This window comes from Capricornis sumatraensis, chromosome 20 (genome assembly GCF_032405125.1).
Source record: "Capricornis sumatraensis isolate serow.1 chromosome 20, serow.2, whole genome shotgun sequence".
In the NCBI taxonomy this organism is placed as follows: domain Eukaryota; kingdom Metazoa; phylum Chordata; class Mammalia; order Artiodactyla; family Bovidae; genus Capricornis; species Capricornis sumatraensis.
In genome coordinates, this window is record NC_091088.1 from 54,009,479 (window position 1) to 54,023,690 (window position 14,212).

General features: G+C 50.8%; 2 protein-coding genes across 4 annotated transcripts; one reads left to right on the top strand and one right to left on the bottom strand.

The window, feature by feature from the left end:
• Window positions 1–179: 179 nt before the first annotated feature.
• On the top strand, window positions 180–2,126 carry MRPS12 (mitochondrial ribosomal protein S12). 3 transcript variants are annotated; one of them, XM_068992808.1, is made up of 3 exons: window positions 180–213; window positions 691–758; window positions 1,379–2,126. In XM_068992808.1, exons 2-3 carry the CDS (start codon window positions 710–712, stop codon window positions 1,747–1,749), a joined length of 420 nt encoding a protein of 139 aa, XP_068848909.1. In that variant the 5' UTR covers window positions 180–213; window positions 691–709; the 3' UTR covers window positions 1,750–2,126. The 3 variants fall into 3 exon arrangements, with proteins under 3 accessions (XP_068848909.1, XP_068848910.1, XP_068848911.1); XM_068992809.1 differs by having other exon boundaries at window positions 207–283; XM_068992810.1 differs by having other exon boundaries at window positions 211–267.
• A 1,635-nt stretch (window positions 2,127–3,761) lies between these two features.
• LOC138096433 (F-box only protein 17) lies at window positions 3,762–13,796 on the bottom strand. Its single transcript, XM_068992632.1, has 5 exons — window positions 13,424–13,796; window positions 8,866–8,977; window positions 7,232–7,327; window positions 6,651–6,786; window positions 3,762–4,339 (listed from the first exon to the last, which is right to left on the bottom strand). Exons 1-5 carry the CDS (start codon window positions 13,773–13,775, stop codon window positions 4,196–4,198), a joined length of 840 nt encoding a protein of 279 aa, XP_068848733.1. The 5' UTR covers window positions 13,776–13,796; the 3' UTR covers window positions 3,762–4,195.
• Between the last annotated feature and the right edge of the window lie 416 nt (window positions 13,797–14,212).

Below are 14,212 nucleotides of genomic sequence, written 5' to 3' on the forward strand. Positions count from 1 at the left end.
GCCAATCAGACCCTGGAAGGGGTGAAGCCCTTCCATGCCTCAAAAAAACAGTTCAATGAGAACAGTTGCCCAAGATTGACGTTATCATTGTCCAATCGTTCTCTGTTCCCCGCTGCTTCTGCGTACACGAGAGGCAGAACCAGCCAATCACTGCCAGGGTAGTCCCCAGATCGAGCTAGAGATCGGTTTCTGCGTGTCGGCGACCTGGCTAGGGTCTGTAAGGTCTACAAATCTCGAGTTCTCCAAACCTCCGGGGTCTCCCTTCAGGTTCCCGTTTTATTCTGTATGTGAGCAGAGACAGTTGGCTCCCCGAGAGCTTATTCAGTGCAAGCCTAAATTTACGGAGGGACTTTCTGTTGTTAGCAGCGTTAGGGGTTGGGGTTATACGGTAGAGGAAATTGGTTAGATTTAACCGGAAGGCTAAATAGGGAGGGTGGGGGAGAATTTGGGGTTCCATTGTGGGTCAGCTCGTAAAGAATCCGCCTGCAGTGTGGGGCACCTGGGTTCGATTCTTGGGTTGGGAAGATCCCCTGGAGAAGGGAAAGGCTGCCCACTCCAGTATTCTGGCCTGGAGAATTCCATGGCCTGTATAGTCCATGGGGTCACAAAGAGTCGGACACGACTGAGTGACTTTCATTTCACTAAGTAGGGAGAGTAATGAAGGCCACTTCCTCTTAACCCCTTATACAGGGACTCTGCAGGCGGTGGAATGTCTTGGTCCGGCCTTCTCCGTGGCCTTAGCATGTCCCTAAATTATGGTAAGTGGGGGACGGCTCTTCATCTGACTGAGATGGAGCCATAGGGAGGCTCTGAGCAGGGGAGGAATGTATCTGACTCAGTGTCCACCGGGTGCCTCTGGCTGCGTGTGGGGAGCGGACAGTAGAAATAGGGAGACCTGGGAGGAGGAGGACAGGAGAGTCCAGTGGGAATCAAGGGTAGACAGAACCAGGGTGGATGCTGTGGAGGAGGAAGGGGATTCCGATCAGTTTTGAAGTCTCAGTTGACAGAATCTGCTCATGGGGATGGGAGCGGGGTGACAGGAGGAGGAGTGACACGGCCCAGAGACCAGCCTCCCCTCCGCCTCATAGGGTGGCGGTGGGGCGGTGTGTGTTAATATAGATATGATGCATAGAACAGTACAGGACCCAGTGGAAACCTGTGAGTTAATTCTTACGAAATGCTCAAAAAAGAACCCAACACATGGTGATTGCTCCATAAATGCTATTAATATTACTCTCAGCCATGAGTACCCCCAGTCATAAATATAGCCCCGGGAAGTACTTGGAACGGCATCTCGAACAAAAGAGCGAGTGGCTGATGCTATTATCTGTTCGCTAGGATAATAATCCCTCTTCCGCCCTCTTGGTTGTCTTTCCAGGCCTAGCCCTGGCCCCCCGGCCTTGGTCCATGCGTCCCATGGCCACCCTGAACCAGCTACACCGTCGGGGCCCCCCGAAGTTTCCGCCTTCGAAACCAGGCCCAACGGAGGGCCGGCCACAGCTGAAGGGCGTGGTCCTGCGCACCTTTATCCGCAAGCCCAAGAAGCCCAACTCAGCCAACCGCAAGTGTTGCCGCGTGAGGCTCAGCACTGGCCGGGAGGCCGTCTGCTTCATCCCTGGAGAGGGCCACAACCTGCAGGAGCACCACGTGGTCCTCGTAGAGGGCGGCCGCACGCAGGACCTGCCGGGTGTCAAGCTCAAGGTCGTGCGCGGCAAGTACGACTGTGGCCACGTGCAGAAGAAGAAGTGACTGTGGGGGACCCGGTGGGTGGATCATCACGCAGGAGAACTTTCTTTCCCTTGGTGCACCTGCAGTGCCCTCAGGAAGCAAGTCCAGCTCTAGAAGTAGCTGGTCTGGGTTCAAAGCCCAGACCAGTGGACCCTTAACCCATAGGGGTCCTGGGTGCCCCTCTCCCAACACCTTTGGCTTCATGCTGGCTCCAGCAACCTCTTCTGCTGAGACAAGACTCTGTACTGCCATCTACTGGGGAGGGGTTGCAATAAAGACCCCAGCCCCCAAGGTATGTGACCTGAACCCTCTTGTGTGGTATTCACCCTCTTTGTGGTCTTGGCAACTGGACATCTCCCCTGGCCTCAATTTCCTTCACCAGAAAAAAAATAACTCCGCTCACAGTATCCCCTCTTGGATTTGGTGACGATTAAACCAGATGCTTTTACATGTATAATAGCACATGCAGTGACTGCTGTTATAAGCTTTGGAATCAGGTGGGCAGCGCTGAAGTCCCGTTCCCCTCCCTTCAGGCCAAGGGCCTGGACATGAAAGCCCTCCTGTCAAGCTTCCTCATCTGAAAAGTGGCAGTAATTGTAATGTTGGTGGCAAAGCGGTGTTGCCGGGATTGGTTGGCGTGCATGGCTCTGCTCAGACACACACACCTGGGTTCAAATCCTACTTCCACCTCTTCCTTGCTCTGTGACTCCAGGTATATTTGTTGCCCACTCTGGCTCCATTTCCATGGCACTGAGAGTGATGCGGACCTCACCCGATCACGTGCTTGGCCAGGTTAGAGGTTTCTTTTTCTGTTTTTTGGCCACACTGTGGGGCATGTGGGATCTTAATTCTTCTACCAACGATTGAACTCTCTCCCCTCAGACTGGAAGTGCAGCGTCTTGCCCACTGGACCACTGGGGCAGTCCCGTGGTTTTAAGATTTGGGAGCTGAGCATATATCACTGGGCTCTGAAGCCCAACGTCTGGTGCAAGTCTGGCTTCCCCTACTTCCCAGCGAGGTGACCCTGGGCAGGCCTTTTAAACTCTGAACCTGTTTCCTTCTGGACCAAATGGTAGTGACAACAGGGTACCTCCCTGAGAACTGCTGGGAGAATAGCTGAGAACAGGCAGGGGAGCTGTTGGCTGAGTCCTGGTGACCCATCTGTGTTCTCGAAGCTCACCCACTTCTTGCATGGCACTTAGCACACCTGAGGTTCTCACTTTTGGAAATATCCCACACGGCCTTCTAGGATCAGAGCTGGGGGCAGACAAGCACATCAGTTACAGATAAAATCCCCCATCAGCTCACGCTCTGCACCAATTTTTTATTAAGCTAGCTTGTCAGCTGCACTCAGCTAGGGAAACAGTGGAAGACACCAAAGGAGCTTTGGTCCTGGAGTCCTCCAAGTGGGCTCAAGTGTGGAGAAAAGGAGGCTGTCACCTTGGCAGAAGGAGGGCTGCCTGACGCAGGGCCAGGAGGTGGGGGTAGAGGATATAGTTTGGGGGTCAGTGCAGACTGCGCCTTAGGAATTCTGAAAGAAATGGCACCTGTATGGCTCAGAGAACAGGTGCTGTTGGGTGCTGTGCTGGAGGAGCTTGCAGGGGCCCCACTACTGAGTCCCAGAGACTCCCCCAAACGAGAGGATGGGTTCCCTTTGAGGCCCCTGTCGGTCCCCCGAGGACAACCTCTGCTCCCTGCCAGCAATTGCCTTACCCCCAAAATATGCTGACAAGAGTCCTTGTCCAGGATTGTCAGCAGCATTCCTCTATTCTTAACCTGGGCTTGGCCTTCGTTTTTTGACTCAGTGGGTTCGATCCCTGGGTTGGGAAGATCCTCTGGAGAAGGGAATGGCCATCCACTCCAGTATGCTTACCTGGAGAATCCCATGGATGGAGAAGCCTGGTGGGTTACAGTCCATGAGGTCACAAAGACTTGGACACGACTGAGCTACTAACACATCAACTGATAGGATTTCCCTGGTGGCTCAGTCACTAAAGAATCCACCTGCAATGCAGGAGATGTGGGTTTGATCCCTGGGTCAGGAAGATCACCTGGAGAAGGAAATGGCAATCCAGTATTCTTGCCTGGGAATTCCCATAGACAGAGGAGCCTGGTGGGCTACAGTCCATGGGGTCGCAAGAGTTGGACACGACTTGGTGACTAAACCAGCATCAACTGATTAGCACACGTGTGGAAAAGAACTTTACAAGTACAATACAGGTCTCTGAGTTACTCTTTGACACTGCCCTGGGGAAGCAAGTGACCAGCCTGGGTTGGATCCCTGGTTCCTTGGCTGAAGTAGCAGCAAATGGGGTTCACTGGAGGAGTGCCAGGAACAGGCCACACAGGACCTCCCTAAACCCTTCCTCAGGCGTTCTCTGGCTCCTGGCTGCAAAAGCCGCCCTTGATTGATGTTAGTGTCTGGCAGATGGAGGTCTGTCCAGGAAGGCTGGGTCAGGCTGGTTGCCTAGGACAGGCGGATCCTGACCCTCACACTGGAGTGGGTCACGAGGGTGCCGTAGTGCCCCACCCAGGAACGTGTGTCTCTTCCATACTGCTCAAAAGACACGTAGCGGATACCCTTGCCAAAGTTGGTAAAGACGTGGGAGACCTGCGCAGAGAAGAAGAGGGAGGGAGTGAGGCTCCAGGGGCTCATCTTCCTCCGCCTCCTTGACACATCGTCACCATCACCTGACCCTACTCCAGGCACTGGGGATATCGCAATGCAGAAAGCAGCCCAAAGAGCTCATCCCGGGACTTCCTTCTAGTCCAGTGGTTAAGAATCTGCCTGCCAAGGCAGGGGACATGGGTTTGAGCTCAGGTCTGGGAAGATCCCACATGCCCTGGAGCAACTACGCCCGTGTGCTGCTGCTGCTGAACCCACAAACCCTAGAGCCTGTGCTCTGAAGCAAAAGAAGCCCCCGCTGTGAGAAGTCTATGCACTGTAACTGGAGAGTAACCCCCGCTCGCTGCAACTAGAGAACAGCCTTTGTGCAGCAATGAAGACCCATTGCTGCCAAAAATAAATAAATAAATCTCCTGCTGAAGCTGAGAGTCTGGACTCTGACGCTGAAGACAGAGGAGGGAAAGGGCAGAGGAAATTCTGCATGTGGGCGGGGTTGTAATTTGAGTAAGCAAGGGCTGCACTGAGATGACATTTGAGCAGAAACCTGGTGGAGGTGGGGATCTGGAGGAAGAGTGATCCAGACAGAGCAACAGTGCAAAAGCCCTGAGGTGGCAGCATGCCTCAAGCAGAGTGAGAGAAGTAGGAAAGGGGGTCAGGGAGGCAGTGGGCAGATCGCGTGGGGCATTTGAGATGGGCCCCAGAAGGACTTTGGCTTCTGGCTTTTAATTTTGGGGGGCCATGCCACTTGGCTTGTGGGATCTTAGTTCCCCCACCAGGGATGGAACTTATGCCTCCTGTAGTGGAAGCAGAGTCTTAACCACAGGGAAGTCCCTTGCTTCTGGCTTTTTTTGTAATTTTTTAAATTGAGCTGAAATTCAAATTCACCTAACGTACCATTTAAGACTGCAATTCAGTGGGGTTTTTTTTTTTTTTTTTGGCATATTTGTAATGTTATGCAACCATCACCACTATCTAAATCTGGAACATTTCATCACCCTAGGAAAAAACCTCAAATCCATTAGCTGTCATTTCCAATTCCTCCCTCCCTCTGTCCTCTGGCAACCACTAATCTATCTGCTTTTTGTCTCTATGTTGTTCAGTCACTAAGTCGTGTCTGACTGTTTGCAACCCCATGGATTGCAGCATGTCAGGCTTTCCTGTCCTTAACTGTCTCCTGGAGTTTGTTGAACTCACGTCCATTGACTTGGTGATACCATCCAACCCTTTCATCCTTTGTCACCCCTTTCTCCTGCCCTCAGTCTTTCCCAGCATCAGTCTTTTCCAGTGAGTTGGCTCTTTGCATGTGTCTCTAGGGTTTGCTTATTCTTGAAATTTTATATAAATGCTATCATACAATATATGGCCTTTGTGTCTGACCTCTTTCATTTAGCACAGTGTTTCCATGGCTCACCCATGTTGAGGTGTGAATCTGTACTGCACTCCTTTTTATAACTGCATGTTAGGATATTGGCTTTTGTTCTGAGACATAGCCGTGGGAGGGTTACAGGCAGGTGAAATCCGTGGTCTGACTCACTTTTTTTTTTTTAATTCACTTTTTAAGGTGGCTCAGAGGGTAAAGCGTCTGCCTGCAATGCAGGAGACCTGGATTCGATCCCTGGGTCAGGAGGATCCCCTGGAGAAGGAAATGGCAATCCACTCCAGTACTCTTGCCTGGAAAATCCAATGGACAGAGAAGCCTGGTAGACTACAGTCCATGGGATTGCAAAGAGTCGGACACGACTGAGCGACTTCCCTTCACTTTCTAGATCCTGAGTCTGAGTGTTGGGTTGGGCTTGGAGGGAGGCGATCAGGAATTGAACCAGAAGACCAAAGTTTACTTTGGTAAGTGAGGTATGATGACCGTGACAGCTTAGGCTCAGGAGCCACTGTGGCTTTGAATCAAGCCCTGCATGCTTTAGGGTGAGTTTGGGTGCCTCTTCCATCCCTCGGTTTCCCCAACTCTAGAATGGGGATGGAGCAAGGATTTTGGTTCACCACATGCATTCCAGCAAGGATTTTGGTTCACCACTGCATTCCGAGCAACTACAGCAGTGACCAGTACACATTACATTAGATGCTTAATAAATGTCGATTGAATAACTAGGCCATTGTGCTAATGAAATGAATTAATGGGTAAAACTTTTGGACAGGCCTGTAATAAGGGCTTAATAATTGTTAGCTGTTATTATAGATACAGATGGTGGTGCTGAGAGCTGAGAACCGAATTTGAGCAGGGTGAGAAGTGGGTGTGCCTTTGGACAGGTCAAGGGTGGTGTGGAAGGCGGTCTGGACCCACCTGTCTGCAGCCTCTCTCAGTCCACTGAAGGACCGGGTTGGGTGAGGCCGAGAACTTGACCACTTCATTTTCATACACGTCCAGGAGGCGGACCCGAAGCCGGTAGATGCAGCCGCAGTTCTCCCGGGCACCCCACCTGCCAGGTGGTGATGAGCCTTCAGGTCTCTGCTACCCACTTATGTCTCTGGCCTCCAGGAACTTTGATGATGCAAGGCCTGGGAACCTAGGGGGAGGAGCCTAGGTGCCCCTGAGGTGGAGCCAGAGCCTGGAGAAGGAACCTGGGTGTTCCTGGGGTGGGGCCAGAGCTTGGGGGAGGAGCCTGGGTGTTCCTGGGGTGGAGCCAGAGCCGGGGGAGGAGCCTGGATGTTCATAGGGTGGAGCCAGAGCCTGGGCTCGCCAAAGGTCCGTCCCTCCCTGGCTCTACTATGAGAGCATAGCTTCCCTTCTTTCACCCTCACTATGAAGGGGACACAATAGCAGTGCCAGCCCGTGGGGGTGACTCGGTGTGAAATGAGCCTCTTCTGTAAAACTGCCACCTCCACCGGGGTGGCGGTGCGGGCCGGTTGCTACTCTTCACTCACCAGTCGGCCACACAGATCTCGATTTGGGCGCTGTCGAGCAGCTCCTGCCACACCCCTTCCATCACCAAGTCCACAAGCTGCCTCTTAAAGCACCATCTAGGAAGAGGGGGATAATGCGGGGTGGAGGGCCAAGAGTTCCATCATTCAAATCACAGCCCAGAAATCACCTCCTCCTGGAAGCCTCCCCTGACTACCCTGTCTGAAGTAGCCCCTTAGGGCTGTGGGCATCCCTGTTAGCCTCTCAGATTCCCCTCCATCATTCACTCCGCTGTGGCGCCAGGAGGCTGGACCGTATGCAGACTTGCCCCTTATATTTGTGGGGATCAGAACATGAATGTAAATAGAGGCACACCATAGTAGACATCTGAGCGAGAGTTCTGAGGTCTCCTCACGATTCAAGAGGCCCCCTGCCTAAGATTGTGTTGCTTGTATGGAAGGGTCTCCCTTCTCCTCTGCTTCCTGTTGGGTCAGTCAATGGGAAGTTTAGCAGCAGATAGAAGGGAGAAGAGAGTGGAATCAGGGTATTTATCCTCCTGGCTCCCTCCCAAGGGATCATAGTGGGACTTTGTGTCCCTCTAAGGACGGACCCTCTCCACAGTGCCCTCTCCTCCCAGCTTTCTCTGACATCGTGTTTCGATAACTGTTTCCTCCTTTAACCCTGCCAGGCCTAGGGGTGATAATGTCCCTTCCCCTAGCCTAGGGTCCTGCAGTATCTCTTGTGTTCTGCCTGTACCTTTGTAAATAGTCCTTCTTGAACTGCAATGTGCCATAATAACAGAAATAGTGATTTATCATGAGAACTGATAAACTGGCCAGAACAGAGCCCTCAAGGACACACCTAGCTATGTATGGGAACTTTATAAATGATGGACGTGGCGCTGACATTCCATGGTGAAAGGAAGGATTCTTTAGTACATGGTCTTGGGAAAACTGGCTCAGTATGTAGAGGGAAAAACAAAAAAAACTGGATCCTTACCGAACATCACATTCAAAGGTGGATTAAAGATCCAAATGTAAAAGATAAAACTATGAGGTTACTAGAAAAGAGTAGAAGCGAATACTGTTAGGATCTAAGGGGAGGGAAGGATTTTTTTAAACAAAATTTCAAAAACAAATTCTAAAGCAAAAAGATGAATTTGATCATATGAAAATAACAAAGAATACCATGGACACAATTCATATGGTAGAGTGGGAGATTTCTGTAATGTCCAGGATGGACAAAGAACTGACATCTAGAATATGCAGAAATTTTTGTATATCAACGAGAATAAGACATCAACCTTAATAAAAATACGAACAGGCAGGGACTTCCCTGGTGGTCCAGTGGCTAAGACTCCATGCTCCCAGTGCAGGGGGCCTGGGCTCGATCCCTGGTCAGGGAACTAGATCCCACATGCTGCAACTGAGAGTTTGTATGCCGCAACTAAGACCTGATGCAGCCAAATAAATAAAGTAAGTATTAAAAATAGGAACAGGTCACTGACAAAAGAGGGAATTCACAAGGCTAACAATTATTAGTCGAATGGCTGAATACATGCACGTGGGAAGGAGAGTGTGACGGAGGGTGAGGGTGAGGATGAGGACCGTAGGGTGGGGCTCCCCCTCCCTCGCCCCAGTGATCAAGGGCCACTCACTCGAACGAAGTCACGAAGCAGGTCTGGGAAGGAGCGCCCGGCATCATTATGAGGTTCTTTTCCACGGCCCAGCCATTCCCGCCGTGCTCCACCTCCCAGCCTCTGAAGCCCTCTGTGGGATATAATAGGGTTAAATACGAGAGATTCGCGCTCCAGCTTGCCCAGGAAAGAGCCCGCCACTACCTAATGTGCTCTGTCCACCGGCCCCTTCCTCCCAGCAGGCAGCATTTGTGGACCCACCCCCCGACCGCCTCACTCAGCTCAGTGCATCCACTCAGCTTCTTCTCAGCCTCCCGCGGCCTAGTCCCCTGCCCTGCCTCTCTTAAATCTCTTGAATCACTGGACTTTAATTTTGGCCCCGCCCTGCGGTGCTACCTCTGGGATCCTCTAGCCTTGACCCCGCCCATTTACTCAGTTCCCCTTCCCACAGCCTCTCAAAACAGCCTGTGAGTTCTATGCAAGCTCCGCCCCCTGTCATAGCCCAATCGGTTTCTTCCCAGCCCTCCCCTGGCCCCTCCCCCTTTAACCGCTGCCCACTGAGTTGAAGGGACTTCCTCAGTGGTCCAGTGGCAAACACCCTCTTCCAACAACACAAGAGAAGGCTCTACACATGGACATCACAAGATGGTCAATACCGAAATCAGACTGATTATATTCTTTGCAGCAGAAGATGAAGAAGCTTCTGACAATCAGCAAAAACAAGACCTGGAGCTGACTGTAACTCAGATCATCAGCTCCTTATTGCAAAACTGAAGAAAGTAGGGAAAACCACTAGACCATGCAGGCACGACCTAAATCAAATCCCTTATGATTATACAGTGGAGGTGATGAATAGATTCAAGGGATTAGATCTGGTAGACAGATAACTATGGACGGAGGTTTGTAATATTGTACAGGAGGCAGTGATGATAACCATCCCAAAGAGAAAGAAATGCAAGAAGGCAAAGCGGTTGTCTGAGCTGAGAGGAGACGAGAAGCGAAACGCAAAGGAGAAAGGGAAAGATACCCATTTGAATGCAGAGTACCAAAGAACAGCAAGGCTTCAGCAATATGTGAACCGTGAACTTCCAGATGTTCAAGCCGATTTTGGAAAAGGCAGAGGAACCAGAGATCAAATTGCTAACGTCTGCTGGATCATCGAAAGAGCAAGAGAGTTCCAGAAAAACATCTATTTCTGCTTTCTTGACTATGCCAAAGCCTTTGACTGTGTGGATCACAATAAACTGGAAAACTTTGAAAGAGATGGGAATACCAGACCACCTGACCTGCCTCTTGAGAAACTTATATGCAGGTCAGGAAGCAACAGTTAGAACTGGACATGGAACAACAGACTGGTTCCAAATAGGAAAAGGAGTATGTCAAGGCTGTATACTGTCACCCTGCTTGTTTAACTTCTATGCAGAGTACATCATGAGAAACGCTGGGTTGGAAGAAGCACAAGCTGGAATCAAGATTGCCGGGAGAAATATCAGTAACCTCAGATATGCAGATGACACCACCCTTATGGCAGAAAGTGAAGAGGAGCTAAAGAGCTTCTTGATGAAAGTGAAAGAGGAAAGTGAAAAGGTTGGCTTAAAGGTCAACATTCAGAAAACTAAGATCATGGCATCTGGTCCCATCACTTCATGGGAAGTAGATGGGGAAACAGTGGAAGCAGTGTCAGACTTCATTTTTTTGGGGCTGCAAAATCACTGCAGATGGTGACTGCAGCCATGAAATTAAAAGACGCTTACTCCTTGGAAGAAAAGTTGTGACCAACCTAGATAGCATATTGAAAAGCAGAGACATTACTTTGCCAACAAAGGTCCATCTAGTCAAGGCTATGGTTTTTCCATTGGTCATGTATGGATGTGAGAATTGGACTGTGAAGAAAGCTGAGCGCCAAAGAATTGATGCTTTTGAACTGTGGTGTTGGAGAAGACTCTTGAGAGTCCCTTGGACTGCAAGGCGATCCAACCAGTCCATTCTAAAGGAGATCAGTCCTGGGTGTTTATTGGAAGGACTGATGCTAAAGCTGAAGCTCCAATACTTTGGCCCCCTCATGCGAAGAGTTGACTCACTGGAAAAGACTCTGATACTGGGAGGGATTGGGGGCAGGAGGAGAAGGGGATGACAGAGGATGAGATGGTTGGATGGCATCACCGACTCGATGGACATGAGTTTAAATGAACTCCAGGAGTTGGTGATGGACAGGGAGGCCTGGCGTGCTAAGATTCATGGGGTCACAAAGAGTCGGACACAACTGAGTGACTGAACTGAACTGAAAGAACAGCAAGGAGAGGTAAGAAAGCCTTTTGAGTGAAGAATGCAAAGAAATAGAGGAAAACAATAGAATGGGAAAGACTAGAGATCTCTTCAAGAAATTTGGATACCAAGGGCACATTTCATTCAAGGGATGGGACAGAAACCATAAGGGACTAATTGAAGCAAAAGAGATTAAAAGGAGGTGGCAAGAATACACAGAAGAACTATACAAAAAAGGGTCTTAATGACTGGGAAAACCACAATGGTGTGGTCACTCAGAGCCAGACATCTGGAGTGTGAAGTCAAATGGGCCTTAGGAAGCATTACTATGAACAAAGCTAGTGGAGGTGATGGAATTCCAGCTGAGCTACTTCAAATCCTAAAAGATGATGCTGTTAAAGTGCTGCACTTATTATGCCAGCAAATTTTGAAAACTCATCAGTGGCCACAGGACTAGAAAAGGTCAGTTTTCATTCCAATCCCAAAGAAGAGCATTGCCAAAGTTAATGTTCAAACTACCGCACAATTGTCCCACACAATCCAATCAACTCACAAGCTATCAAGGTAATGCTCAAATTCCCTCAAGCTAGGCTTCAACAGTATGTGAATCAAAACTTTTCAGATATACAAGCTGAATTTAGAAAAGATAGAGGAACCAGAGATCAAATTGCCAACACCCATTAGATCATAGAAAAAGCAAGGGAATTCCAGAAAAACATCTACTTCTGCTTCACTGACTACGCTAAAGCCTTTAACTGTGTGGATCACAACAAACTGTGGAAATTATAAAAAGATGGGAATACCAGACCACTTTACCTGCCTCCTGAGAAACCTGTATGCAGATCAAGAAGCAACAGTTAGAACCAGACATTAAACAACAGACTGATTAAAAACTGGGAAAAGAGTACATCAAGGCTATATATTTTCACCCTGCTTACTTAACTTCTATACAGAGTACATCATGTGAAATGCGGGGTTGGATGAAACACGAGCTGGAATCAAGACTTCTGGGAGAAATATCAACAACCTCTGATATGCAGATGATACCACTCTAATGGCAAAAAGCAAAGGGGAACTAAAGAGCGTCTTGATGAAAGTGAAACAGGAGAGTGAATAAGCTGGCTTGAAACTCAACATTAAAAAAAACTAAGATCATGGCATCCAGTCCCATCACTTCATGGCAAATAGATGGGGAAAAGTGGAAACAGCGGCAGATTTTATTTTCTTGGGCTCCAAAATCACCGCGGATGGTGATTGTAGCCAGGAAATTAAAAGACGCTTGCTCCTTGGAAGAAAAGCTATGTGTATTAAAAAGCAGAGACATCACCTTTCTGACAAAGGTCTGTATAGTCAAAGCTATGGTTTTTCCAGTAATCACGTATGGATGTGAAAGTTGGACCATAAAGAAGGCTGAGTGCTGAATATTTCATGTTTTTGAACTGTGGTGCTGAAGAAGACTCTTGAGAGTCCCTTGGACTGCAAGAAGATCAAACCAGTCAATCCTAAAGGAAATCAACCCTGAATATTCATTGGAAGGACTGATGCTGAAGCTCCAATACTTTGGCCACTTAATGGGAAGAGCCAACTCACTGGGAAAAACCCTGATGCTGGGGAAAGCTTGAGGGCAGGAGAAGAAGGGGAAGACAGTGGATGAGATGGTTGGGTAGCGTCACCGACTCAATGGATGAGTTTGAGCAAATGCCAGGAGATGGTGAAGGTCAGGGACGCCTGGCGTGCTGCAGTCCACGGGGTCGCAATGAGTTGGACATGACTTAGTGACTGAACAACGGAGTCTACAGTTCCAGCAGAGCGTCACCTCTGCCACGGCTCCGCACCTTGGCGCCTCCTCCTCTGTCTTGCCAACCAATCTGTACTCCCTCCACTGAAGCTCCAATACTTTGGCCACCTGATGCGAAAGCCGACGCATTGGAAAAGACCCTGATGCTGGGAAAGATTGAAGGTAGGAGGAGACGGGGACGAGGTAAAACGAGATGTTTGGATGGCATCACTGACTCAGTGGACGTGAGTTTGAGCAAGCTCCGGAGATGATGAAGGACAGGGAGGCCTGGCGTCCTGCAGTCCATGGGACCGCAAACAGTTGGACAGGAGCGAGCAATTGAACAACACTGCCCACAGTCCCTGGCTCCTCCCACTCAGTCTGTCTCTTCCCCGGCTCCTCCCTGGCCTCGCCCACCCAGTTTCTCAAGGACCATGTCCCTTGGCTCCTGGCCCCGCCCACCCACCCCTGGGGTCTCTTCGGTCCCACCCCTGGCCCCGCCCCGCCCCGCCCCTCGGCCCCACACCCGGCACCCACGCTCTCCGCAGGAGTTGAAGATGAGGTTGCGGCCTAGGGGCGCTCTCAGGCAGTAGCGCGCCAGAGCGCAGAGCGGGAACTCCTCCTCATCCTCGCTGTTGGGCGGGCAGCGCTGGGCCACCGAATAGAGGGCGCGGCCCTCCGCGCTGCGGTCGCGGGCCAGCTGCAGCAGCCAGACGGTGGGCCCGTCCACCACGTCGCGCCAGGCGCGGCACACCGGGCGGCAGCGCATCACTAACGCGCGCGGGGGCACGTGGCTCAGCACCTGCACGAGCAGCTCCGGGGGCAGCGCGTCCAAGGCTATGGGCGGGTCCGCGGGCAGCCGCCGCCGCCGCGAGGGCCGGGCGCCCATCTCCGGCCGCCAGAGTCCTGCAGACAGAGAGGGGTCGGCGGGTTAGGGCAGCCTGGCCTCCCTCCAGCTCTCTTTCCAGGACGCAAGAAGAGCTTAACCGTGACCTCACCAGGTACACGGGCGACAGGGAGGCTGCCAGCTCCAAGAAATTCAGCACCTGGTTCCTGCCACTTGGCTCCAGACCGCGACCGGTTTCTCCCCACCTTTCCCCCTTGAGCAACAAACTCCTAAGCCTGATCATGACCCCAGGAAGGCTGCTAACCACGGCTTCCTGCTCTGGCCGGTGCCCTCATGTCAGGCTGAGCACTTTACATATGACCATACGCTCACTGAAGACCTATGAGAAAAACCCACCAAGAGGGAAACCATTCCCCAGGTGTCCCAACTCTCTGGCCTTTGGAATCCATGACCTTGTCCTCCAGCAAAATCCATTTCCT

Bases quoted from the DNA above. Each gene is read 5' to 3' on its own strand.
- MRPS12 (XM_068992808.1), top strand. From the start codon at position 710: ATGTCTTGGTCCGGCCTTCTCCGTGGCCTTAGCATGTCCCTAAATTAT. The intron at 759-1,378 runs GTAAGTGGGGGA...TTGTCTTTCCAG, and splicing joins TAGCATGTCCCTAAATTATG to GCCTAGCCCTGGCCCCCCGG.
- LOC138096433 (XM_068992632.1), bottom strand. From the start codon at position 13,775: ATGGGCGCCCGGCCCTCGCGGCGGCGGCGGCTGCCCGCGGACCCGCCC. The intron at 8,978-13,423 runs GTGGGTGCCGGG...TATATCCCACAG, and splicing joins CTTCAACTCCTGCGGAGAGC to AGGGCTTCAGAGGCTGGGAG. The intron at 7,328-8,865 runs GTGAGTGGCCCT...CCCTCTTCCTAG, and splicing joins TGCTTCGTGACTTCGTTCGA to ATGGTGCTTTAAGAGGCAGC.